The 27,344-nt window shown below is 40.0% G+C and overlaps 5 protein-coding genes across 8 annotated transcripts; 4 read left to right on the top strand and 1 right to left on the bottom strand.

Annotated features, from left to right (window-relative positions):
• Window positions 1–7,268: 7,268 nt before the first annotated feature.
• On the bottom strand, window positions 7,269–8,430 carry LOC117140315 (malate dehydrogenase, mitochondrial). Its single transcript, XM_033303163.1, has one exon. The coding sequence runs from the start codon at window positions 8,371–8,373 to the stop codon at window positions 7,330–7,332; it is 1,044 nt and encodes a 347-aa protein (XP_033159054.1). The 5' UTR covers window positions 8,374–8,430; the 3' UTR covers window positions 7,269–7,329.
• A 90-nt stretch (window positions 8,431–8,520) lies between these two features.
• On the top strand, window positions 8,521–9,666 carry LOC117140405 (malate dehydrogenase, mitochondrial). Its single transcript, XM_033303277.1, has one exon. The coding sequence runs from the start codon at window positions 8,562–8,564 to the stop codon at window positions 9,609–9,611; it is 1,050 nt and encodes a 349-aa protein (XP_033159168.1). The 5' UTR covers window positions 8,521–8,561; the 3' UTR covers window positions 9,612–9,666.
• Window positions 9,667–12,927: 3,261 nt separating this feature from the next.
• LOC117139974 (putative odorant receptor 69a) lies at window positions 12,928–14,561 on the top strand. The gene is made up of 2 exons (XM_033302675.1): window positions 12,928–14,100; window positions 14,491–14,561. Exons 1-2 carry the CDS (start codon window positions 13,126–13,128, stop codon window positions 14,500–14,502), a joined length of 987 nt encoding a protein of 328 aa, XP_033158566.1. The 5' UTR covers window positions 12,928–13,125; the 3' UTR covers window positions 14,503–14,561.
• Window positions 14,543–17,292, top strand: LOC117139973 (putative odorant receptor 69a). 2 transcript variants are annotated; one of them, XM_033302673.1, is made up of 4 exons: window positions 15,510–15,523; window positions 15,733–16,871; window positions 17,010–17,165; window positions 17,229–17,292. In XM_033302673.1, the coding sequence occupies exons 2-4, from the start codon at window positions 15,897–15,899 to the stop codon at window positions 17,277–17,279; spliced, it is 1,182 nt and encodes a 393-aa protein (XP_033158564.1). In that variant the 5' UTR covers window positions 15,510–15,523; window positions 15,733–15,896; the 3' UTR covers window positions 17,280–17,292. The 2 variants fall into 2 exon arrangements, with proteins under 2 accessions (XP_033158565.1, XP_033158564.1); XM_033302674.1 differs by lacking the exons at window positions 17,010–17,165; window positions 17,229–17,292 and having other exon boundaries at window positions 14,543–15,523; window positions 15,581–15,899.
• A 5,594-nt stretch (window positions 17,293–22,886) lies between these two features.
• LOC117140201 lies at window positions 22,887–24,940 on the top strand. 3 transcript variants are annotated; one of them, XM_033302987.1, is made up of 3 exons: window positions 23,199–23,287; window positions 23,353–23,601; window positions 23,906–24,940. In XM_033302987.1, the coding sequence occupies exons 2-3, from the start codon at window positions 23,449–23,451 to the stop codon at window positions 24,932–24,934; spliced, it is 1,182 nt and encodes a 393-aa protein (XP_033158878.1). In that variant the 5' UTR covers window positions 23,199–23,287; window positions 23,353–23,448; the 3' UTR covers window positions 24,935–24,940. The 3 variants fall into 3 exon arrangements, with proteins under 3 accessions (XP_033158877.1, XP_033158879.1, XP_033158878.1); XM_033302986.1 differs by having other exon boundaries at window positions 22,887–23,601; XM_033302988.1 differs by having other exon boundaries at window positions 22,887–23,601; window positions 23,919–24,030.
• The last annotated feature ends 2,404 nt before the right edge of the window (window positions 24,941–27,344 follow it).

Here is a 27,344-nt window from a genome sequence, read left to right as displayed (position 1 = left end):
GCGAGTCAAAATATTTGCCCTTTGCCTAAAACAACACACAATAAATCGCTTTTGTGTGGAAACTTAAAAATAAAACGAGAGGTGGAGATGCAACAATACCAGAAATTGGCTAGTGTAAATACTAGATAAGCGGATTTAATTGAGATCTCACCAACCAGAATGCATTACGCTTTATTTGCATGGAGGTGGACGAAAGCCAACCAGCTGAAAATAGTGAAAAAATTATAACGAACTACGTAGGATTGGTATTCATTCAATGAAAGATATTTTTGAAAAAATGAAACATAATATTATGCATCACAATTATTGCTTTAAAATATTCCATTTGATTTCCACCCTCTGAAATAAGATGACTGTGCATTTCGGGAGCTGTGTAATTTCCCTGATATTTTACAGACCAGACTTTGAGTTTTCCGACAGCTGTTGCTTTGCAGCACGAATTCTGCGCTGCTCTGTACAATTTACTTCGGGGCCCCCGAAATAAGTTGGCTATTTGTTTGCATAGTTTACTAGCCCGGTCAAGACACGCCCTGCCACGCCCCGTTTGCCCGCCCAATATCGAAGGGAAGAGAACTGCACGATTTTTGAGTTCCCCATCTCTCTGGTGGGGTAATTTATGCAAGGAAAACCCTTCGGTCGTGGCCCCAGCATGCTTTTAATGCTATTTGCTTGCCATTTGGGCCAATAAATCATTTTGGCTCGCAGATAAGTAATTTTTTTTTTAGCTCTCTTTTACAATGTTACCTTCTTCTTTTGGGCGTTTTCTGCTGCCGTTTGCAAAGGTTTGCCTTGTGTGATTTTTTCCGGCTTTTCCTCGGACTTTTCCTTCATCTTCCGCCTGGCTCATGATTCATGACTGTGCCATTCCTTGGTTCGCACAATTGTTGCGGGAATCTGGAAAATCTGTATCGCACTGCCCTGGTTTTTCTTGTGCGTGAAGATATTTTGCTGCCACTGCCGCATTACGCGGGCTTTCCCCTCCCTTGATGGTTGTGCATTTATGCCAAAATTCATCATGGAAATTGGCCATGTGCGATTTTGGGTGCATCGTAAGCTAAAGTGGAAGCGAAACAACGTTGGATTATTAATGTGAATTGCATTAAATATTAAAAGAATTCTAGTAAGTTTGCCATAATTTACGAATATCGAGTATACTTTTGAAGGAAATCATGTGTGAGAAACGTTTAATCTTAATACTTTTACCATTCAGTTCTATTCTATTCTATTGATCTGGTCTTCAAAAACTATTTTACAACCTAGCTAGGGCAGCCATTAACCTGGTGAGTGTGGAACTCCCTAATTAAACCTAATTTGATTGACTGCTTCTGAATTATATGCGTAATGCTTACCCAGACAAACTCTTGCCATCTTCGACTTTGCCAAGAGTTCAACTGGCATAAATTTATTTGCCTAGGTTCTCCCACCTACCAAAAGATTATTGTTATACCCAAAATTGTTGCCCAAAGTTTCATACATATATGATTTACTTTGGCAGTTGGTTTAATGATGTCACTTGGTGGTTGGCTGCTCAATTCTGCCCGCCGGCAAAGGAGCATTATCATTAATGTATTCGTCTGCTCACAGTAGGCAATCAGGCGTCGTGTAGTTGCCAACACCTGTGTCTTTCTGAGCCTGAGAACTACCGCCAAATATCGGCATCTACATTTCACAGAAGGTGGGTGGATGTATTTATAGGGAATGTAGGTGGGCGAGACACGAACAAAGTGAAAACCGCCCACATTAGTCGGCTTGATTGAAATTTACGCCCTGAAATGTGTGCCATGTTTACAATACAATGAATGGAGCAACATTAAGATATTGTTCGCTCAAGGACTAACTATTTGAAATCCTCTTAACAAGGATATACCATACAATTTCAGGGACTGCTCTTGTTGAATCTGGGAGTGTTTTAGAATAATTGAATATAGTTTGTTTTCTTTTTAATCGCTTAGAGAATTATTTAACGACTATGTATTCTCAGATAAGAATAAGTTTAAATATTATAACATTGTTGTGGTTACAAACTTTGTCCTTCACCAAAGTTGCTTAAATCGAGGTCGAACGTTTTTGTAGCGCCTTATGTTTTCCAATATTATACTTCCCTCAGATCTCATAAACTTTTACTGCCACCACTTTTGATGTTCTGAAAGCACAGTTCAACAATATTCTGGCAACATTTTATGAAAAACTTAATGTCAACTTGACATCAGTTACAACTGTTCAACTGTCAGCGAAACAAACGGAAACAAAGGGAAAATCCAAAGCAAGTTGACACCAAAAAAGGTGTGAAATTGTATATAGTTAATGTTGCGGCACAAAATGTTTGCCCTTATTTATACGAAGGAATTTCTAGGGTTTCCTTCAGCATTCAGTTTTTTTTTTTTTATGGTTCAGAAATATTTTAAATGTTGGTTAATTAGTTTAATGGCAGGGATTTTGCTTAATTGGGGCTGTATTCATAAGGGTCTGCTCTGAATATGTTGGCTTAAATTTGAGACGTTTTAAATATCCATCATAATTACCAAATCATTTTTTGCCATTTCCCTATCCATTTACCACTAATTCCAGCAACTTATTAAATGTTATTAATATTATGCGTGCTGTCGTTACGGTTTGTTGCTTTAACTTTTTTTTTTGGTCCTGTTCTCCCTTTTGGTTTCTAGCCATATCCAGCTGGGCAGCAATTTCGTTTGTGCTTATTAATGAATGTTGTTATGTCTGGTCAGGGTTTGCCCATTTACTCCCAACCAATTTGTTGTGCCTTTCTCTTATTTATTACATTTGCCTTGTTGAGGTCAGTATTTGTTCGACTGGAGACTGGAGTGCTGCTGGCTGCCCCGCCCTCATTCTATTTGAGTCTCATAAAAGCTAACAGCCCCAGGCATTAAGTGTGTTCTCATTTGGTCCCGACCCTGAGCCTTAATTAATATGAATTAATTTTAGTGTTAATTGCAAGTGGTTGGGAATGGTTTACGCTCTCGATGCATGTGAATAATTCCTAGATTTCTGTCTGGGCCTTTACTTACATTAAATGAAAGTGTTGGCACTGCGAGAAAATGGGGCGAATGTATAAATACTTAAAATCAATCATCTAAAGAAACAGAAACTCAATATCACATACGTACTTTCTTTAAGTTGAGTTTCCTTATGTACCATTAAAGAAAGTGCATGAGCAATTAAAGCTTTTTTACTGGCCAAAATACGGTTTCCCTAAACATCAATCACCTTCAGCACCAACAGCCCTCAATTAGGATTTTTTGGCATATAACACGTAATTAGCTTAGTTTGGAATACGATTCGAACATTATTCAGCAAAAAGGGGCTCAAGCAATTTAGTTAATGACTTAATTAGACAATTACTCAACTTTGCTTGTGGTTCACAAACGCAAATCCCTAAAAATGATGGAAATATATTTCTACAAGTGCAACGAATTTATTTTTGTAGCAATACTTGTCTTGACGTTTGGGCACATACTTTAACTTTCAGCGAAATAAATGGAAAAAAATGTGTATTCTGGGTGAATTGTTTGTTGCAAGCAGTAATTAATATTAAGTATACGTCGTGTTTGACAGCTTTCAGTTGTTATCTGGCTAAAGAGCCTCGAAAACGTCACGTAGATAAATAGAGCCACTAAGACCCGAAGTCAAAGAGCAGCTAAATCAAATACCTCCCGCAACATTTTTAGTTTATTTTTTGTTATTTCGCCTATCTGGACTTTTGAAGGCCAGAAACCAGAAGGTGGACGGGAGTAAATAATAAATAAATATTTGGAAAACGTTTCGCTAACAGGACACGTACTGGGAATTAACCAGGGACCAGGGGAGTCGGGATAAGAACGACGTTTTCCGCTAGAGCGGAAGCATCTGGCTGTGGCCACGACGTGCCCAAGTCTTTGTTGACTAAAGCTTAGACACGGCCCAAAACTTTTGGCTGGCCATTAAAGTTTAAAGATGAAGGCGACAGCTTGCAAAACCGCAGAGGATTTGACCCTGGCGAATATAATCCATCCTGGCCCCATTCTCCACACACACATACTTTTAAACGATTTCCCTCCTCTGCTGATTCACTCAGGCCTGAGTAACCACAATGGAGGTTTTTGGGGGTTGGCGGTTCTTGAGGCCCGCATAGATTTACAATCAGCTGGTATTCGGGCCTTATGCCACAAATCATAAAAACGCATCCACACACGAACATACGTCCGTTTTAGTTCATCATCCAGCGCCCTCCTGCGGCCATGTGGCCTGCGTATACGTGATATTTTATGGGTCACTTGCCTCGCCGTCGACCCTAAATCCCGGGAATGTCCTGAGAGCTGATTTCCAACGCAGCTCGCACTTCGTATTCCGCTGAGGCCGTAAAAATAACCGCTCCTTCTGCTCTTTTTCCCTCGGGAGTCTCGCATGAGTCGTGTAAGTGTAATCCTAGCCCAAGCTGTATCTCATTACATTTGATTTACAGATAATCAGAGCTCGTAGATGGCGTCACTGTGTTCTTAAACACTTTTTCTTGACGGTACTTACGTTGAATATTACCGCCTCAACGGGCATTCGTAGTTTGCTAACGTAAGCAACTAGTGGAAAAAACAAACAAAACTTGAATAGAATATTTGTTGCGTCAGCACAGGATTGCTTACTAAAAGTTTTCGAACACAGTACATAGTATTACAGCAAAGTAATAAATACATACATAACAAAATCTGTGCTAGTGAATTTCAAATGTCCCTTTTAAAAATATATCTATTCCCATTGAGTTCACATTACACTCAACAGATACCATAAAATTGCATAAAGAAACAATTGAATTAACCGAAATTGCAAACGCTTTTACACATCGTTAAATGACCAAATGTACAGAAAATACGTACATATATTTTCCAAAACGATGTCAAAAAAAAATTGTTCTGAATTTCATTTATAGCCAGAAGTCTCATATCTGTGGGTGGCCCCTCCGCTCAGTTGACCCGTAAATGGCATGAAAAAAGGTGCATCCACCCACAGTAAACACATCCATGTTTGAGCAGCAGTCAAGTGTCCAACAAATTTGCACAGATTTTTGCATCCGAAATTTTATGTGCCTCTGGATGGGGCACCAACGATGAATATATGATTTATTTCGTATATTTTGGTCAGCCTGAGGAGAAACGCCGGTGCAACATTTAACAGAAAAACATTCAATTAAATATTACGAAGCGGTTTTTTTGTGCCCCCTCCGAAGATTGTAAAATGTTCTTGCTCCAAAGAGCAGCGAACTGAAAGCCAAACATTACACGTAAATTGTGTGTTAAATTAAAAAAAGGGAACGAGAGAGCTTGATGTTGGAAATAAATTGAGCAAAATGGTGGCAGCTACTTAAGTGAAAATATTTTTGCGCTTGTAATAACTTGGCTGGGCTGCTCTAACCACAGTCTGGGCCTGGCCAAAAAGAGGGCCAAAAAGCGCAACACGAAAGGCGCTTAAGTGCTGTGGCTTTGGGTTAGGGATGGGTAAAGAAAACTCATCAAGCATGAAAATCACCTAAAAATAAGTTCAATTTAAATCACTTGCTTGTGAGTAATTTAATTTGATATAAATTATATAATAACTAGATATTTTACTTGAAAAAAAGTATTTTTTTTAGCTTCAAAAACAAACTAACTATCTGAAAAATGTTTATTTCGCTACAATAAATATGAATTATGAATATAAATTATAAATTTATCTGTTTAAATTTTGGAATCGTTTCAAAACACCGCATAAAATATTTTAGTATCCATTTATGCTTCCCGTGAGTTCATTAGTTGCCAAGGCACCATCTCTAGAAAGGCCTTTTAGATCTGGGCTGCATTCATACGTTTTCGATTAAGCCCGTCTTGGTCTACTTTGCCGAAAACGGAAAGCGGAAATTTACACAAAGAAAGGATGTAGCACACAAACGGCTATAAGAGGGAATCGCAGCTGTAGCTGCGCCTGCATCAGCGTCTCAGGCCCAAAGTGGGCTAAAATTGTAGCACGAGTATGACTGACAGACCATTAATTTTGGATTACCCGGACCCACGACCACCAGCTCCGTAGCTCCGCTCCATCTTCAGCTCCAGCTCCAGGAGTCGTCGACAGGAGGCCACCATCGACAAAAAGTGCACATACACTTGCAAAAGCCGTTCCTCAGACGAGGCCATAATGGCCCGACACACATTTCGACCGCTCCCTTTCGGTTTGGTGGTCGTTAACGTTAATGACAACTTAAGTGGTCATGTATAATTTCTGTAAATTATTGCCTACCTATGCAACAAACTGGTAGCAATAAAGTGGCCCAAACGAAATAGGCAATGTTAAAAGGTTTAAGGAGTACTTTAATTCAGAAGTAAAGCCAATGATGTGGGTCCAACACAGGTATTTATATTATTTTATCCTTTATAGAATTGCATTTAAATTAGTTATAATCCTTTTCAGCTTAAAAAGTAATCTATATATACATTAAATGATGATGGTAATGTGTACCGCACTTTATTTAATTAAATCCAAAATCTAGATTTCCAAAACGGTGACCTTTGTGACGGCAGTGTCAAAATAATAACATTGGTCGAGCCATAACAAAGGCGACGACAAATCTAATTACATTATAAGCCTTTTAGGGGCAGACAAGCCAAAAAGCGTAAAGTTTTCATGCCGACAGCAATAAAACTGTCGACTCAGACACTTTTCTCAAGAAGTCTTCTCTGCCCAAAAACCAAAACCCAAAAGATGTCGAGACCCGAATTCAATTAATGTTATTCAGTTGAACAGGGAAACTAATTTGGCCACCTTTGGCTGACTGAAAAATAAAATTGCGACTAATTAAGTAATGAGTGACACGGATACAGGAGTACCAAAAAACTTCTTCAAAGTTTGCTTGCCAAACTACTTAGGTTCAACAAGGAAACTAAATCGTGTGCATTAAAGTGTATATATACATACGCTTGAGTCAAGCAGCCTAAATGTACAAATCTCGAGACATAAATCACAATTTCTTTGCCATTAAGACGAGACCGCAAAGATTTGCGGCTCCGCTGGGTTCGCTGATGGCATGGGAATCCGAAACTGTTTGGTGCCGAGTTCCAGCTGTGTCAGTGGCTTTCGCGCCCGGATCCCCGATATCAAGCAAAGAGGAAAAAAGTTACAAACTGAGGGTTTCCTTAGCTTACCAGCATTACGGCCATAAAACTTGTGGTCTAACAATGGAACAGTCTCATAATTTAAATCCATTTTCCGGGACTTTTAAGACTGCATTAAACATTTCCTACCATCAGATATATAATTTATTAAGACAACCAAAATCGGAATAATCTGTTAATGTAAATTATATCTCCATTTCTATGCGCAACTGCTCATCATACCCTCGCCCAATTTGATGCCCTTTGCGATACTCTCCTTCAAAATGGGTAGCATACAATCTAGAGCTTGCCTTTCGTCATCGTCCAAATCGGGCAATCCTGTGTTTTCCTTGACACCCTGGGGTCCCAGTATCAGTGGGGTGGCGAAGAACTCGGCCTCCGTGACATCGGACTCCACATAGGCACATTCCACAATGCACTCGTCCTTCGAACCCTTGATACCCTTTATCAACGAGCTTACAAACTGAGCGGCTGCATAGGCCATCGATAGGGTGGCCGATCCCAGGCCATCCTTGGCATTAACTACCTCTGTGCCCGCATTTTGGATGCGTTGGATCAGCGCATCGCGCTCCTTTTCGGTACCCTTATAGGGGGGATCACACTGCGACAGGATGGGCAGGATGGTCCGACCTGTATGGCCACCGATTACGGGTATATTCACTTTCTGTGGATCAACGTTGAGAATGTCCGCTACAAAGGTCTGGGCTCGTACCACATCCAGAGTGGTGACACCGAATAGTCGATTCGGGTCGTATGTACCCTTTGCCTTAAGGATCGTGGCCACGATGGGTACTATCACATTGATGGGGTTCGTGATGAAGGCAAGCATGGCACCGGGACAAACTTCGCTAGCCGCAAAAGCCACTTCGCAGGCAACGCTGGCATTCACGTCCACCAAATCTTCGCGCTTCATTCCGGGCTTACGTGGCAAACCCGCCGGTATCACCACTATATCAGCCTTATCCATAGCTTTTTTTAAACCATTCTTACCCTCGAATGGGCACACTGAAGCCCGGGTGTTGATATGAGATAAGTCTACTCCAACTCCGGTTGTATTCTTAATGTCGTACAGTGACAGGGTTGAGATTAGCGGATTTTGCTTGAGAAGAAGGGACAGCGGCTGACCGATTCCACCCACCGATCCCACAACGGCGACCTTGAGACCTCGGTTGATATATCCAAGCTGCTGGACCTTGGGAGGCAGTTTGCCAACATGGGTTAACAATCTAGAGGCCAAAAACATTTTATAATTTTTGTTTAATAAGTTAAAATTTCAAGTGGGTTTCGATACGAGAAGTGTAATCAAAAGGTAAGTCGTAAGCTTACTAAAATTTAGGATGCCTTTCTTTTATTTTATCTGATTAGTAGGCTTTTGCTTTTAAGTGTCAACAGTTGGAATCCGGCAACAATATTCATTATATTCTGAGCAAAATGTTGTTACTGAAAAGTCTTAAAAGCCAGGCAAAACTAGCTACATGCCGAGTTGTGGTCCGCACTTTGAAGGTCGCTGTTGTGGGTGCCGGAGGAGGAATTGGACAACCGCTATCGCTTCTGCTCCGTCGCTGTGCTGGAATAGATGAGCTGGCTCTACATGATCTCAGCGAAATGAAGGGAATTGCTGCGGATCTATCCCATATTAGCCAAACGGGAAAGGTGATAGGTTTTACCGGCGAACAGGAACTGGAGTCGGCGGTGAGTGGAGCTGATGTGGTGGTTGTGGCCGCAGGGATGCCACGTCTGCCAGGAATGCAAAGGGATCACCTGATGGCTGCCAATGGAAATATTGCAGTGAAAGTAGCCACTGCCATTAGCAATGCCTCTCCTCGAGCTCATCTTGCCTTTATCACCAATCCCGTCAACATGATTGTGCCCACCGCAGCTGAGGTTCTTAAGGCCCATGGAACTTTTGATTCTCGACGACTCTTCGGTATTACGACTCTGGGTGTGGTGCGATCGAAAAAGTTCATTGGTAATTCTATGAACATATCTCCGAATGAAGTTAACATTCCAGTTATTGGTGGCCATGCGGGGATTACAATTCTACCGCTCATTTCGCAGTGTCAGCCGAAATATAGATGTGATTCCCAGGAGATACAGAAACTAACTCATCGCATTCAGGAGGCGGGCACAGAGGTGGTGAATGCCAAAGCTGGAAAGGGATCTGCCACCCTATCGATGGCTTATGCTGGCGCTACTTTCGTGGACTCCCTGCTGCGCGGAATTGCTGGACAGGAGGGTCTAATCGAGTGCGCCTTTGTCGCCTCCAAGCTAACCGACGCCCCATTCTTCGCTAGTCCATTGGAATTGGGAAAGGATGGTATCAAGCGCTATATACCACTTCCCCAGATGAGCGACTACGAAAAGGAGGCTTTGGAAAAGCTACTACCTATTCTACGACAGAATGCCGACGAGGGTGTCAATTTTGCCAAAACGATTTTGAGTGGACAATCACATTCTCCCATTCCAGCGGCCTTGCCGTAAGAAAATAAAATGTTTTACTGTATTATCTACTAATAAAGGAAAAGGTATCTATATATATTAATAATAGCACGGAAAGTTTCCAGAAATGAAAAAATTTATATTTTGCCTCGACGAAAATCTTTGTCGAAAATATCTGGTAGGAGTAAAGATTTTATTTGGCATTTTATCTGGATTACATCCTTCAGGCAATTTTCTCTTTGTAGCCGTCTAGACAAAGCACAAAAACCATTCTATGGCAACCGGGAGCCTGAATGGTTACATTTAGTTAAATATTTTCAAGGTAATTGGGTAAGGATTGGATAGGAGGATCTTTAAATTCATTTGCTTTTATTTCTGTTTAAATGGCCGCAAATAAATTGCGTCCAAAATATTTCTGTGGGCCAGCGTATATCGTCTGGCAGTAAATTACATTTGCACTGAGACCAACTCAGCTCGACCTGCTAACAAATTGCTTGGCCATCTTTGGCTCCCCCGGAAAACTCGAACATCCTTCCCATGTGTGACCCCCAAAAGTAGGCAGCAATTTTCTTCACTTTATTTCACACTCGGCCCGTAAAACGAAAAACACATTGGGTGTGTCCATTTTATCTTGTTGTCCCCCCATTGCCCAAAAGGAAAGTGGGTGGTGGCCCGACAACTTTCTTGCGACCCAGTTTCACTTTCGCCAGGAGTTCACCTGGCCAAGTTTCGAATTGAGCGTGTGTGTGTGAGTAATTCCACTATTGCGGCTGCATTTGTTGCTGCCACCCGGTCTGACAACATATAAATTAAGCCCAGGCATTTCGGGCAACATGTTGGCCAGCAAATGTATTTCCAAATAACAAAACATGGGCCCCAAAAAGGTGTCTCAGTTAAGTGGCTTTCCAAGTCATTACGTGGGTTGATAATATGACATTTCAGGATTTGAGAAGGATCATAAACGGTAGACATGAAATATTAATTTTATTTTTTTTTTTAGCATGCGAATCTATAGAATAAATTATTTCCTTTTCCGCACGAATATGGTTTCCCCAGTTACACCGTATTTCGTTTGCCTATAATGCTTTTCTCTGGCACCTCATAAATTTTCGGTTTCTGGCCTCCGGGCAATTTGTTGGCATTTTGTGGTCATATATTTCATATGCAACACTTTCTCTTTATGGGTTAACTAATTGCAGGAAAAATCTAAGCCACATCAGCAAACAATTTCTGGCCAAAATACTTTCCATAAGTTTGGGAGCACTCTTATTTCTGATTTGGCTTCCCTCCCAGCTTTCTGTTTATTTGGGCACAAACTTTTTGTGGGTCATGCCAAGTGTTTACCTGAGCATCGCAAAACTTTATTTATTAGCCAAAGTCATTTGGGCCCGAGTCCACTTTCGCTGTTGATCTTTACGGGCGTATTAAAAAAGTTGCCAAGTAGCAAAATCATAATACTACAACTTGGTTTTTTATCGGTGAGTTTCGGTTGGCTTTTAGTTTCGTTTTTATTTAATGCAGCAATCAATAACTAAATGATGCCAAAGGGTATAAAAACGCTTCTTCTTAATTCTAATTAAAGTGCTGGCGCTTCTATAACACATGTTCTTTTAAAAAGATTTATATGTCACATCCCTTTTGCGGACCAATGCGAACCCGAAATGCGAATCCGAGCAGAGTCGTTTCACGCTTATCAAAACAAATAAATTCCTCCGGCTAAATGTGCTCATTTATCTTAATTTAGCAGTTTAGAATGCCCGGCAAGCGAGGGGGAGTTGAACAATAATTTTTCACACTATTTTCATAGATCCTTGTCAAAATAGGAAAGCGCCTCAGGAAGCCGGAAGTCCGAGCAGCTGGTCCATTGCTAAAGGCCCAGAGCGTTTAATTTCCATGGAGCTGCACATAAATTTTCCAGTTGGCTGTAATTTTTGGCCATGGTATTGAGAAGGGGATCCTTTTTGTGGGCAGTAAACAAGGCAACCCAAAGTTGCAGCTCGGAATTCGCTTTCGATGCGAATTTATGGCCATTGCCTTTACCTTTGGCCGCTCGTTTTTTCCTGTATTTTGTTTTTTTGAAGGTAATTTATTTAGAGAGCGGCCAAAACAAACACGTTAATTTCGCAAATTAGTAGCATGTGTTGTTCGCCTCACTGGGACTTAATTAGTTTAAAAGGCCCGATCCGGCGGATCGATAAGTCCAATAGTTGCGAGTTCCGAGCTGAAAGTTAGGAGTTGTCCGAGTCGGTGGCCCATAACTTTGCTATACTTTTGCACTTGTCAGCGGGCAGGACGAAGGAGATGAATTGGAGAGGCTTCTGCCAAGAGCTACGGAGTCGATGTAGTGGCCCTTGGCTCATGGATCTCCATAAATTCCTGGCCAAAATGGCGCTGGCTGCCAAAACTATTACTCACACTCCTCCGCCAAACGAAAGGCGGAAGGATAATTCAAATTGTCCATTACGCGCAGCTGCCGCTCGATTTGAGTCCTTTGGCAATTGGCCGGGTACTCGCCCGCGAGTCCTGCCAAGTTTTCCTGCTTTTGTTTGTCTTCATAAATTTTACTTTCAAAGGCAATTTCAACTGAATTTAAGTCAGTTTGTCCGTGACGATGACGCTCGGGGACTTCGGTGGTTAATTGCGAATCAACAGAAGCTCGATTAAAGCAAAAAAATAAAAAAGAAAACAACCGCCAGTGCCAATCAATAAAAACAATTGAAAACCAATCAGAGTTTAATTACCGCAACAAAACGCTGATGAGACGTCGACAGTAAACAGAAAATCCCGCACAAGGAGCGAAATCACCAAACCATAAATCAATAGCAAACAAAAACACTCCTGGACGAGGGGAGCAGCATATTCGAGCATATCCTGGAGCCTGCGGCAGGGACCAGGGAGCATGTAGCGTGGAGCACATGAGGCGCAACCAAGTAGACCGCAGAATAAAGGCAACAATAAAAACTGGCAATAGGATGGACTCGTAAAAGAGCGGGTGCCACGAGGATGCCCATAAACAAAGAAGTAAACAAGCGCCAAGTACAATACACATACTCAAACATGCAGGCCCGGCGCATATACACAGTATATATGTCTGTACATAAAAGTGTCTCCTTGGGTGGACTTCCGCCGGAAATGGAGTGCAGAACGAGCAGCACTTGTCTGCTGATATCAGCAGCCATAGACAAGCGCATAAAAGCCTGCTAACCAGCTCAAAGGCATCATCATTACAAGCTTGACACGAATATAAACTGAATGAAAAAACAAATAATGTGCGAATTGAATTCAACACAAATGTGGGCTAAAAAATGTGTCATTCGAAAAAATTTCCTTTCCTATACAAACACATCAAATAATTTAATTCGGCACTAAGTCATTATTTTTTTTATTGATTGAGTACTTGGCGCTTTTTCCCTAGATTCGCATCACTGATTTCTTGTTATACCAGCAGTTGGTTTTCCCAAGAATTGATTTAATATTGCTCAATTAGGTCTTCAAATCTGGCCTCCAAAAGCCACTAGTTTCCTTTGTGGGCAATTCAGTCATAGTTGAAAGCAGGATGCAGTTGCACGACCATATGAAGTATATAGACTTGGGTTGCTGGATGGCATGCATACCAAGATATCAATGGAAAGGACGCCCTACTGAAAGACAGTTGTACGCTTCGGAGCAAAGGATAGTGTTCCTTCTTGGATCCATTTGCCAGATATACCAGATTGCTGGAGTGCTTATCTATTGGTATTGCAAGGGACGGCTTGCCACGGACACGGGCACCTTTGTGGCACAATTATCTGAAATGTGCAGTTCTTTTTGTCTAACATTTGTGGGATTCTGCAACGTATATGCGATCTCTATAAACCGCAATCAAATTGAAACATTACTCGAGGAGCTTCATCAGATATATCCGATATGCACGAACAATCACTATCGATGCCAGCATTACTTTGACATGGCCATGAGAATAATGCGAATTGAGTTCCTTTTCTATATGATCTTTTACGTTTACTACAATAGTGTACCAGTATTGTTGCTTCTTTGGGAACACTTGCACGAGGGATATGATCTTAGCTTCAAGACGCAGACCAACACTTGGTTTCCCTGGAAAGTCCATGGGTCGGCACTTGGATTTGGTATGGCTGTACTAAGCATAACCGTGGGCTCCTTTGTGGGCGTGGGCTTCAGCATAGTCACCCAGAATCTTGTCTGCTTGTTATCCTTCCAACTAAAGTTGCACTACGATGGAATATCTAGTCAGTTGGTATTACTTGACTGCCGTCGGCCTGGAGCTCATAAGAAGTTAAGGATTCTCATCGCCTACCACTGCCGCATCCTTCAGCTGGGCGACCAAGTCAATGACATATTGAACTTTGTATTCGGCTCCAGCCTAGTGGGTGCTACTATTGCCATTTGTATGTCAAGTGTTTCTATACTGCTACTGGACTTTGCATCTGCCTTCAAGTATGTCAGTAGTCTAGTGGCATTCGTCCTCTACAACTTTGTCATCTGCTACATGGGAACCGAGGTCACTTTAGCTGTGAGTATGAACATGTGTCTTAGACATTTAATAGATTTCTATATAACTTTGATACTATAACTACACTAAATAGTAAATAAAACGGTTGTCACCTTCAGGCTCACTTCTGCTCTGAGTAGTTTTTGTAGGATATGTGCAGCTTACCTAAGCATATATCATTCTTCGTGAAGAACTGTTCCTCTTCGACGGTCTATTCGATTGACTAATCACTCTTCGGGAAAATAGTATCTATAAGGTATCAGTACATATTGATTGGGATGGATTATGATGTCACACTAATAGGCCCCTGCCAAAGGATACACTATTCTATACGATAATCGAAATGCAGTTGCCATTTTCTCAGGAACCCTAATATAGATGATTACAAATTACTCAATTCGATTTTTACAGGCTAGCTTATAAAGGTCGGTAATATGGCGCAATTGCGACAGTCACGGTTTAGAGCAGGATGGAATTTGAAGACTACTTTAAGTATTTTGACAGCAGTTTGCGTCTGGCGATGGTTCCACGATTTAAGTGGTCCCAGAGGTCAGCAGAGGAAGATTTGTATCCAACGTTTAGAAGAGCATTCTTTTTGCTAGGTAGCTTTTGCCTGGCTTACCAATGTATTGGAGTAATTATAGATTGGTCCATATACGGACGGAAGGCAGCGGATACCCAAAGTTTCGTTGCTGAGATCTCAGAGGCTACAGGTGCTCTGATGCTCGTCGCAGTTGGTTTTTTTAATATATGTGTCCTCTCGAATCGTCGTCCTGAGATTGAGATTTTGCTCACGGACCTAAGAGAACTATATCCAAGACCCAGAGATAGAAATTACCGCCAGCAGTACTATTTTCAAATGGCAAATGGTTTGATGAAATTCGAGTTTATATACTTTTGGATGTTCACCATGTATTACAACATTGCTCCTCTTGTGGTTATGATGTACGAATATCAAATGGATGGAATGGAAATGAGATATAAGACCCAGATCAATACTTGGTATCCTTGGAATGTCTATGGTTCAGCAATCGGATACGGTGCTGGTCACTTTGCCACACTTATCGCTTGTATTGAGGGCGTTGCCTTTTCCTTGGGCACTCACAATATCATCAGCATTATCACCTATCAATTGAAGTTGCACTTCGACGCTATATCCAATCAATTACTCAAGCTGGATTCTCGTCATCCTGGCGCCAATCAGGAATTGAGAAGGCTTATCGCATACCATAGCCATGTTATACAAATAGCCGATGATTTTAATGAAATAATGAACTGTTCTTTCCTTGGCGGCTTGTTCTTTTCCACAACTGCACTTTGCATGACAAGTGTAGCTATTGTGCTTCTCGATTTGAAATCTGCAATTAAGTGCATAAATGGTCTTATTGCCTTTATCGTATACAATTTTGTTATCTGCTTCTTGGGCACTGAGTTCACATTAGCGGTAAGTTTTAATATTTATTTATTTTAGATATTATTACCATATTATATTTTGTAATAGGTTGATTCTTGTGATAGTTAGGTTTCGACTAAAGCGATCTTTCTATTCATTTAAATTATATTTTTCTTTAAAAAATGTAGCCCATCTTGTCTCCTATAACCTTTAAAGGTCTAATTGATGCTAAAATATTCCAATAACTTGTTCCTAAATAGCCCCGACCAAGTGCTTCCCATTATGAATTTTAAAACCGAAGACTTTCAAAAATTCGTTAGTAACCAGCTGCACCAGTTGGCAGTTCTCACCACGAATCGTCCTACCAATTACATTAATACGTCTGGGATTACGGTGCCATAATCCAGTAATAATTCAGGACCAGATGCAGTTGGAGGACTTTATGCGGTACCAGGACCTCGTGTGTCAAGCGGCCCAACTTCCCAGATACACTTGGAATGGCAGACGATCCTTGGAAGTCAAACGTAACTTGGCAAAACGCATGATCTTCTGCCTTGGAGCAATAAATTTGGTTTATCACAATATTGGCTGCGTCATGTACGGATATTTCGTTGAAGGAAGAACGGAGGATCCAATTGGGTATTTAGCTGAATTGGCATCTGTGGCCAGCATGCTTGGATTCACCATTGTGGGCACCCTCAACTTGTGGAAGATGCTAAGCCTTAAGACCCATTTTGAGCACTTACTAAATGAATTTGAGGAATTATTTCAACTAACCAAGCACAGGGCGTATCGCACACAGCACTATCAAGAGGAGTATACGCGTCATATAAGAAATACGCTTATTTTCCATACCGCTGCCGTTGCCTACTACAACTCACTACCAATTCTTCTAATGATTCGGGAACATTTGTCGAACTCACAGCAGTTGAGCTATAGGATTCAGAGTAGTACCTGGTATCCCTGGCGGGTTCAGGGATCAATTCCTGGATTTTTTGCTGCGGTCGTCTGTCAAATCTTTTCGTGCCAAACCAATATGTGCGTCAACATGTTTATCCAGTTTCTGATCAACTTTTTTGGTATCCAGCTAGAAATTCACTTCGATGGTTTGGCCAGGCAGCTGGAGACCATCGATGCCCGCAATCCCCATGCCAAGGATCAATTGAAGTATCTGATAGTATATCACACGAAATTGCTTAATCTGGCCGACAGAGTTAATCGATCCTTTAACTTTACGTTTCTCATAAGTCTGTCGGTATCCATGATATCCACCTGTTTTCTGGCATTTTCCATGACCATGTTCGACTTTGGCACCTCTCTGAAACATTTACTCGGACTTTTGCTATTCATCACATATAATTTTTCTATGTGCCGCAGTGGTACGCACTTGATTTTAACGGTAAGTTGTTGATAGCCTGTACATAAGTTATTGCGAGGTGTACATAAGTTTTTGGTTGAAAATGATGAAATAGTAAATGTATCATATATAGATCATCTTTTTATCATATTGGTGCCCTGATATAGCTTCTCTTTTCAGAGTGGCAAAGTATTGCCAGCGGCCTTTTATAACAATTGGTATGAGGGCGATCTTGCTTATCGAAGGATGCTCCTCATCCTGATGATGCGGGCTACGAAACCTTATATGTGGAGAACATACAAGCTGGCGCCTGTATCCATTACTACATATATGGCAGTGAGTTTTTCCTTACTTACATGGCTTATATTATTTAATTTTAAATCATGTTTTGGCTTTCAGACATTGAAGTTTTCATATCAAATGTTTACCTGTGTGCGGTCCCTGAAATAAAAGGAGAAAAGTGCAAATTGCAAGAGTTAAGCTCTCATAATAATAATGTTGAACTTAGTTTGTCTATCAAATATTTATATTAGAAAATTTAAAAAAAAATCATTAATAAGGGGTTTAGCTCTGAAAAGTTATTTATTAAAATATTTAGTAAATCATACATTCTAATGTCCTAACACAATTTTTCGAATTTTTATGTTTAAATAAAACTGCTATTATATTTGTTAGATTCATGCATGAAATAGTATTTTAAAAATCCTTTGCCTAGAGCTAATTAGAAATTCTTAAAATTTGTGGGAGAACCCACATAGTTGACCCATTAACTTTTTCACACTCACTGCACAAGAATGCAAAACAAAAGAAGCCCCTGAACAACGCCATTTAAGACGACATGAAAGACAAAAACCTCGGGTTGCACGGATATGGAAGGATATTTGAAGGAAGCCAACTGAGTGCCCGCTTCAGTGCTTTTCTGGCTGGAACTAGGCAAACTTATTAAAGCCAGACAAAGGTTGTCAGGGTCGTGGGTATTCGGGGGATGTGTCCAGATTTTCATTTGGGAAATGCAGGAGCGTAAAATTAAGTTCTTTGCAAAAATTGCTGGAATTATGTACAAGTCACCTGGCGGTTTCTTCAGTCGGGCAATCGCCGCCCTTCATACGCCGGCTCTGAGTGGCTGTGATGAGTGTGATTATCACGTCGTTATCCTGGATCAGTGGCAACAGCGTTACCATCGCATTTTGCACACCAACTTCTCATTCTTCAGCTTGCTCGGACCCTTGTCCTTGTTTTATATAATAACATTTTAATTCCCTTAATACACGCTACGCTGCTCGCAAAGCCAAACAAACCGAAAGCCCGCCCAGTCGCTGTTGCCTGTTTTTTTGGTCCTGGCCCTCAAGTTGGCCAAGAATTTTGCAGTTTTTTCGGTTAGTTCGCTTTGCGCGTGCAAATCATTAATCATGAGCAGAGCATATTTATTGTCCTGCTTTCGATGACAGCTTTTTGCTGGCCATGGATTTTCCACGTTCCATTTAATGCCAGCGCTTCTCTCGATTAAAGTTTTAATATTTAAAATGCGAAGCGGTGAAATTCGTGCTTTTTACAGTCGTGAAAATTTAATATTTCGTTTTGACGGAAAAATAACATGGTGTGATTATAAGTTTGTTTTATAACATTTTAACAGACTTCAAAATGAAGTTATTTGTTATTTAACACTTTTCTTTTAGTAGAGACATGACTTTCCAGGAGCGGATTTAACTATATAGCCTATAAAGGAGTCTTAATTTTTAAAAGAACAGATTAAATTTTTGTTGACTAGCCAATTTATTTCTTAGAAACTGAAACCCTAATCCCAGGCTATCAGCATTTTTGCTCATTCCAGCGATTATATGGGCTAATTGTAATCGGTCATCTTTAGTTTTGCTAAGCCTTTCCAGCTGACAGCTTACAAAAGCACGTTTGCCAGTTAATTGAGTCATCAGCTTAGACAACAGCAGGGGTGGCCATATGAAAAAGATTGTGAATTGCCCAATCATGTGGAAGTGACACACGACCCAGTGCCCATGACAATGGCCAAAGGAATAGAGATTTCTGTCCAGAGGGAGTCATCCGCACACACAGAATCGACAGTCTGTATAAAAATTGACTAGACCAAGGGGAGTGGTGGCTCCACCACAGGATTCAACTGCAGGATCATCATTGCAGGCATTTGCTTCGTGCTTGCCCTGGGCTCCAAGTCCTGACCATAGCCTTGATAAGTTTTTAGCAAACAAAGGCGGCTCGTTACAGCAACATGGGTCTTGGGAATTGGTCGGGTGAACCAAAACAAACCAAACTGGGCTGAGCTGAGCTGCGATGTGCATTTAAAATTGCATACACAAAACACGAAAATTCCCAGAGCCGTGCTGCCGCCAGAGACCAAACCACAAAATGTACTCAAACAACATGTCTCAATTTCGTAGCTAAACTTGGTCCCATTTTGGGGAAAAGACGGGGTGAGGTCTTGGCCGATTCACCCAAAATGGTAATTGAAAATGTTATGTGATATTGGTGGAGGGTGAAGCTATATTGTGGTCGAGAGAAAGGTAGGACATAATTGGCTTTGGTTTGAAACCGTTTAAAAGTTATAGACTACATGGTAACAATCTTGCTTGGGGCAATTTTGGGGGAAATGCTTCGTTACATTTTAGAGGCGGGGATCTTTGGCCACATTGTGTTAAATGTTAGAACTTTTTTGGCAATCAAAGAAAAAGTTTGTGAATCTTATAACTACAGCTTTAAGACCTCTTTCATTTTAAATTCTTTAACGATAAATTTATTTTCAATATGCCCCTGCCCCTGCTAAGTGAACCACTTACAAAAGCTAGTCCGTTGTCCATCAATTACTTAGCCTTATCTGTTTAGGCCATATGGTGTCACCCCAACTTGCGGCTGTGGGGCGCAAAAATGTAATAAAAACGGGATGGTGAAATTTTTACACACAATTTAGACACATTTCCGCACGTAGCCTTCCCAGCCTAAGCCCCATGTGCTGGAAAACAAAAGCTAAAGCAAGTCAAAGAGGAAAAACCACGACTGCGGAAAACGTCAAAAAATGCGACGAAGAGGAAATAATGTTGGTGGGTTTCCCCCAACGAAAAAACTAAAATGCAATGTAATGGAATACAATATGCTCTCCATTTAAAGTTTAATGTCTAGACATGAAATATAAATAAAAATACATTTTGAAAACTTGAATTTATCTTCTTTTAGTTTTATGGAATTGGAATAAGAAATATTTGTTTTGAATGTAGCTTAAAGAGCATTAGAAAGTCTGCGTTGTCCTTTAAAAGTGGGGTAATGGTATGGTATTCTTTTTTGTGCCGGCCAACTTGAAATACCGCCAGCACTTGCTTCCCAAAAATCTGTTAGCATTTGTATCTATTAAGCGAGAGCAATAAAATTCATAAATTCCACAAATTAGAATGATTAAATTTCATGTCCATGTAATTTCTAGCCAACAGACGTGCCTACAGCTTTCGGTAATCAAATTTTTTCAAAGCCAGCCTGCCGACAAAATTAATGGAACGCGATTTGACAAAAGGCTGGGTCAACACCTTTGATCTGCTGGCTAAACGCAAATGCAAGCGGCTGTCATCGTAGGACTTTCCCTTCGATTGAATAATGCTTGTCAATCTATCTTGACATGGTAATCAGGTTCAAAAAGTTGGCGATTTTGTCGATACAGTAGAAACTACTTCAACTGATTTAATTGTACATTTCCTGAAGCGTGTTTGTTTTACCACTCGAAATGTGTAGTTGTAAAATTTCTTAAAAAAATTATAATAATTTAATTCCGGCTCTCTGTGTTATAATTACCTTAGTGCATGCTCTTTATATGAAAGCCAATTGCTTTTGTATGTAAGTGATGTCTACTGTTTATCGAATATACCATGCTGCAATTGTCGGTTGTTCTGAAGCGACACAAATTAGTCATATGATGTCCGGCGATAATTATTGTCAATTTATTGAATGCTCATTATTGAAATATCACTCATACGCCACAGAGGCATGCTAATAAACCCATTGAAATGAACGCTCCATGTCCGCAGCGAACTTTTAGGGCCGCAACCGCGACGCAGTTGCAACATTTGCTTGTATGCGTCTGATAAATGTTGATACGTACAGTTAAGCTCATAAAAATAGGGTCGCCCAGACATTTTGGTTAAAGAAAAACGCAATTCCTTTGACAATAAAAAATGGGTAGAACCACAAAATGAAAAATGTTAATTCGAATATAGTATGAATATTAGGAGCTAAATAAAATATTGATCTACATATTTATAATTTTAAAGTAGAGGAGCATGTACTTGGTCTAACATTTACTGGTGATACTGATATTATTTTGACCGCAATATAAAAAGTGCTGTATCAGTAGTGAGTGTCAAGTCGTGTCTATGCTGCTGCGGATACGATGACCGCGCAATCACGATGACGATGCCACCTATTTCCAATTACCGATGATGCTGAGCGAGCACCAATGAAACATCGACCCACCAATCTACCGAGCCACAAACCCACCAACCCACCGACCCGGCCATGATTGATTGCAACAAAACCAGAATTTGGTTGCTGTCATTTAAGCGCCGACTAACTTTCGAGTTGGCCAACACCCAAATCGAGCCTTTATCGTGTCTCCGGACTACGGCGTATGTTTAATGCAGGGTATAATTTTAATTGCGCCCCGGCTGCATTTTTAATTAAACGCAAAATTAAAAATTGATTGCTTTTTGACGCCATAACTTACACGACGATAATGCCCCACTGATGCCACGATCCGCAACCGAGGCAGTCGGCTTTAGTATCTGTGTGGCACACTTTCACGGCATTTAATATTAACAAAATTTAAATCGAGAAGAGCCTTGGCAAAAAGAGAATTGCAACTGGGTATATAAAATTTGCATTTGCGTGGCACATGCAATGTACGGATAAAGTTTGGCTATTTCGGGCTAGTTGTGTACGTTTTTTCGAGTCCTGTCAGCCGGAAGTAAAAGGTTTTAAGCGGAAGTGCGCAGAGTTGCAGCGACATATTGTGTTTTCGTATCCGAGTGTGTGTGTGTGTGTAATTATATGCTCGGGTATGCTAAATGTTGCGGAGACATGCAAAGCGGGTCTTACCAAGCTGCTAGTTTGTTTTTTGAACGAGGTTAAATGAGGATTGGGCAAATATTAGAAAATGTTTCGCTACTTTCAAAATTTAATAAGCACAATTCGGGCCAAAAGGATTACCCTGGAAATAAAAGAAATTTATTTATTATTCACTTTATGTAAGGGATTTTTATTTTCATACAAGATTGATTGCGATTGAATTGCTGATTAAATTAAGCATGCAAGAATGGTGATTTACGTGAAGGTTTTGTTGTTCGGGTGACTTGCATTTATTACTCCTCATCGAAAGACTATTAACATATAAATGCCACAACTCACCAGTCGTTCGTTTTGGTATTTAATTAATGCCATTTTAATATGGGAAATTAATGAATTTTAATTCAATCGAGCAGCGACCACACGGAAGCATTTAGTGAACGAAAATAAATGCAGGAACATTGTCAATATGTCGGCTGAATGCACTTGATTAATTTGTAAGAATTCTTTAGCCTTACCTATGAATATTGATGGCATGTCAATGGCATTATTAAAATATTCATATAAGTATTTGCGAAAATGGGTAACCACTCAGTTCCAATTTGTGCTGTCATTGTTATAAAAATACAAATGTTACACTGTTTTTAAATATTAACGTTAACATTAAGCACCGATCACACCCTTTGGACCTCTCTGGGATTAGACACGCAAATTAAATTAAATTATATACATACATTATTATATACATCATACATACAATATCGACAGTTATTGTATAGTTTCGCAACAATTTATGTAATCAATTAATTCCCTACCGTTAAGTTTAGTCATCAAATTTAATGATTGTCCGCGAAGGACAGTTTTAAATTAATACATCGAAAAAAAAAAAAAAAAAATTAAGCACTTAACTAAGTTTAAGGAGTTCAGATTTTTGATCAGCAACAACTTGTTAAATATCATCTTTTCACCTTTTCTAACACTGTCCAGAATTTCAGCATTCAATTTTGCACCTACAATTTTGTATATTTTCTAGAATTACTTACATTACATAATGGAAAAGGAGGATGGCGGAATGAAGGACATTACATTTCAGTTCGGGTTCATGCCTGATAGTTTGAAGAGGCAAATCAAATACAAGAGCTTGCGTAACACTGTGTTTTACAAGAAGATTCCCCTGCAGAAGAAACTGAAGCTCGCCCTTGAAAGAAATATCGGTCCCCATGCCTATATAATAGTTAACGATACAGTCTACAAGTGCCAAGTGTTCGTACTCCGCATCTACTGCACGCTGTTTATCAACAACCTAAAGCGTGGTGACGTAGTCAAGTTTCCCAGGGACGCGATGAGCAATGAGTGCTTTGAATTGGCCTATGCCTGGATGACAAGTAATGAGATACATATGCCGCGTGAGAACATATTGAATTTTCTAGTGGCCGCACAATATTTGCAGTGCACTCCCTTGATCAAGCGCATCTTTGAGTTCCTAAACGACCACAGAACCAACTGCGAACTTTTTTCATTTAGCTGCTATTTGAAGGCCAGAGATATGGGTATGGCCCATATAAGCGACATGATATTTCCCAGGGTGAGCAAGTCTTTCCTGGTACTAGTGTCCAATGGAGAGTTCATAGATATGGATATCGACCGCGCGTGCACTCTGCTGAGATCGAGGCTCTTGGCTGTACAAAACGAGATCGAGGTATGAAAGTTACTGAGTCTTTATTATACCCATTACTCGTAAAGTAAAAGGGTATACTAGATTCGTTGAAAAGTATGAAACAGGAAGAAAAAGCCGTCCGTCTGTCCGTAAGAACGTCGAGATCTCAGGAACTATAAAAGCTAGAAGGATAAAATTCAGCGCAAGTTTGTTGACCCATGGTGCCACATTATACATTATTTTATAACATTATTTATAATTTTGTTTTGAAATGATTTTCTTTAAAACCCATTATGTGTATTATATTTTATCTCTCTATATTTATCATTTATATTTATTTATTTAGATTTTTTATTCAGCTCTGCTCTGGCTAATATCAAACTATGAGATGCGCGTGAAGTACATTCCCCGTGTGTTGGGCTTGGTAAAATTTCATATGATTCCATCCGTATTTCTTCTTCAATGGACGAGAAATCTCAAAGATCTCCAACCAGAACTTGCGAGTAACCTATTCCACTTTATACACAATGCGATGCTGAGCCAGTTCGAATATTATACGCAAACCTTTCAGTCAAAATCTATGATACGCGGCTATCGGCGCTGGACTCTGGATCCAAAGTGTCCATATTTATCACATTTTAATGCAAACGGTGACTTTGATCTGTCCCTAAATGTATTTTTCCGCTATCTGCGGCAAATACAAAATGCACCTAATCGTTTTATAGCTCGATTGATAATGAAGCAAAATATGGAAGATGACATTGGTGATGCAATGACGACAACTGAACCATCGACATCAAAAAATTCCGAAGAAGATTTGGAGGAGCCATCATATTTGGATGTGAATTATTATAGCGGTACTAAGATTAGCACATCAAGCACGCGAATCAGTGCAGGAGAATATAACTGTAGTGTTGAGAGTACAAGTTCTACCGAAGATTTGGATGCCGCTTCTAATGTGAAAGCGAAAATAGAATCTGATTTGTCAAGGGAACGGACCTTTTTTAGATCAGCAGTCGATAGTTTAGATTTGCTTTATAAAAACAATTCCTTTTTTGATTCCGATTTGGATTCTTCTGAATCCTCTACAACCACATCAATAGATTCTCTGACGGATTCCAAAAACGGATCTGTTTATGTTACTGTAGTACATTTTCCTGCAGAATACCCAGCTGATTCTAACGCCAGGTATTTCTCGGATTCCACCACATGTTCCGCTTGTGATTCCGAAACGGAATCCTTTCATGATTCTAATGTATCGTCTACACCCAATTTGACTCCAGAATCCTGCACAGAGTATTCCGGTACAGCTTCATCGGTTTATTCACAAACCGAGAGTAAAAGTTCTGAGGTAAATGAAACGGAAATTTTTTAAGTTAAATTATATGTTTTTTTTTTTCAAAAGTAGTTCAATAGTATTTTTACTGCCAGTAAATAATATTTTATGAACTATTTATTTCAAGGAGATTGGATTAAGAATCGCAAAAAAAACATTTTTTTTAAAGTGTCCAACAAGGAAGCACTTAAATTGGGCGTAACAAAATGTCTGATACGCCAATTATTTTGCTTTTTATATAGGACAGACACTCTGACTACTCCTGTTTGCTGCTGTAACTACTCCACAGTATCCTGCCAGTCCTTTTTCTGCATTTACTGTTCTGCGTGTTAGTTTTTATATGTGGGTGTCTGGATGGCTCTCGGGTTTGAGGGAAATTTTCTGCTGCTTGCCTTTTAAGTGGTTTTATTGTTCACTTGTTTGTACTGCTTGCTACAAGTTCGTTACTTTATTTTCATTTGTATTTTTCTTTCCATATTGGTTTAAAAGCCAGTGAGCCATGGCCAACGACGACGATGAGCTGCAATTTGCGATGTCAGAAAGGTCAGCTTGTTGAGAAGTTGGTTAGGGTTTAACTGAAGGGAACTGATGATTGGAAATGTTTTAAAGGTAATAAGAGTGTAGTAACTTTGTATAATGTTTAACACAAGTGTTTTCAAGCGCACATATTTTATTACCCAATTATAATACATGTGAAAGAAAAAAAACTTTGAAAGTACGCTCTTAATGATAACTATGCCAAAAACCGATTTTTTTCACCCCAGAATGCTAATTAGTTTGAACTTTTTAGACGATTTTACTTATTTTTGCGTATGTTATAAGCAAAATTTTTTATGACCATGACTTGTTGATTACAATTTTATTTTTTAAATTGAAGCTCATCCAAAATGTTCATTAGCTGTGAGCGAAAAATTAAATGCAATGCTATTAGCCAGATATTGCGAATCCTCTTGATATTTCCGGTTGCTATCATTATTGTCCAGCAAGGCAGTTATAATTTGTTTTGTGGGCTTAATATTATGATTTATGGCAGTTTCACTGTCACGACGAAGTCCTTAATAAAACTAATTGATATATTGCTTAAGAATATTTCGGTATGCCTTCATTTCCGTTAAGGCAAGTGGTAATATATTGTTGTCCGGTTAGGAAAATGGTTTGGTCTAAAGATTTATGCCTATGTGCACTGTTTTAAAGAAGATTAGGAAACTCGGATGTGTGCGTAACATAAACATGCTCAATTCATTAAGATTAACCCAGCTATATGTTGGGAAATTTATACAACAGGTGAGCTATTCATAAGCACAAAAACTCTGAAAGAAAAAAAGAAAACGCTTATCCCTTTGCCTCATTCAGCACTTTTCTTGCTTTTCTTCTGCTTCACTGGTTAAATGCGCTTTTCTGCTCACATGTTGCCTTCTGCCACTCCAAGTTGCTTCTTCGTTTACTGCTGGCATTTCATTAAGTTCGCCTCCGCTTGCCATTTGACTTCAATCAGGAAATGGAAGGGATTAAGGATGAATCCGAGAGCCAATGACCCACATAGTAACCCGCTCATAGATGCAAAATTTGTGCTACTTTGTCGAGGGGCTTACTAATTAGACATTATTGCTACGAAACATCGAAAACAAATTAGCACTCTGGTATTTTGAACTAAAAGCTATGGCGACCGATGGAGGGGTATCGATTCTATACTTACGAATGTCAGGGACCATCTATAGCACCCAGGAGTCGCTTTCGGCACTGAAAATGGGCGCCTGCGGTTCTGAAAAAGGACCAAATGCATCGAGTCCTTTTCGCCATCCAGCAACAATGACCGGCACTAGAGGCACCGATAAATAGGAAATTTGCACAGAATTTGCACGCACGGCTTAATTGTTGGCCATGTTGTTAGGGCTCCGACGGCAGATTAAATCGGCCGTAACGCATAACACAAGCGGACTGGAATTGGCCATGGGAAATTCGCTGAAAATGTGACAGGACCCGCTGGCAAATGAGGCCGGCCCCAAAGCACTTCACTTCACTGCAATACAAGGCAATTGAGTCCCGGCCACTGGCAATTCACAATTTGCAAGTGCAGCTTGGCGTAAATTTTCCAATTTCAACATTTCATTTGCTAAATTTTATGACACTTTCCATATGCAAAATCATTCGCCATTGTCATTAAACATCAAATACTTACCTGCAATTCATTAGCGTACTTTTATATTTAAATTGCTAGTGGTGTTTCGATTGTCATCAAATAAAATTGTTTCTGGAATTTGTTCATTGTTTGTCCTTTTTGCTTTGAATATTCGTGCACAAAAAGCGCGTTTAGAATACAGAATGGTTGGCTACCTTACCTGCACTATGTCATCTGCACCCCAGAGTTCAATAAACTCAAAAGCTTAGATCTTCTGACCCTTTTTTTAAAGCCTTTACAATGCAAATGTTAAAACGCCGACAGAATCTG

The sequence above is a fragment of the Drosophila mauritiana genome, chromosome 3L (genome assembly GCF_004382145.1).
Source record: "Drosophila mauritiana strain mau12 chromosome 3L, ASM438214v1, whole genome shotgun sequence".
Lineage (NCBI taxonomy): Eukaryota > Metazoa > Arthropoda > Insecta > Diptera > Drosophilidae > Drosophila > Drosophila mauritiana.
The sequence above is the reverse complement of the archived record's forward strand: the minus strand, read 5'-3'. Positions and strand labels throughout refer to the sequence as shown.

Excerpts from the sequence above, each read along its gene's own strand:
- LOC117140405 (XM_033303277.1), top strand. The coding sequence starts at position 8,562 with ATGTTGTTACTGAAAAGTCTTAAAAGCCAGGCAAAACTAGCTACATGC.
- LOC117139974 (XM_033302675.1), top strand. The coding sequence starts at position 13,126 with ATGCAGTTGCACGACCATATGAAGTATATAGACTTGGGTTGCTGGATG.
- LOC117140315 (XM_033303163.1), bottom strand. The coding sequence starts at position 8,373 with ATGTTTTTGGCCTCTAGATTGTTAACCCATGTTGGCAAACTGCCTCCC.
- LOC117140201 (XM_033302986.1), top strand. The coding sequence starts at position 22,954 with ATGGAAAAGGAGGATGGCGGAATGAAGGACATTACATTTCAGTTCGGG. Across the intron at positions 23,602-23,905 it reads CTGTACAAAACGAGATCGAG|ATTTTTTATTCAGCTCTGCT; the intron begins GTATGAAAGTTA and ends TTATTTATTTAG.
- LOC117139973 (XM_033302673.1), top strand. The coding sequence starts at position 15,897 with ATGCAGTTGGAGGACTTTATGCGGTACCAGGACCTCGTGTGTCAAGCG. Across the intron at positions 16,872-17,009 it reads GTACGCACTTGATTTTAACG|AGTGGCAAAGTATTGCCAGC; the intron begins GTAAGTTGTTGA and ends TTCTCTTTTCAG. Across the intron at positions 17,166-17,228 it reads CCATTACTACATATATGGCA|ACATTGAAGTTTTCATATCA; the intron begins GTGAGTTTTTCC and ends TTTGGCTTTCAG.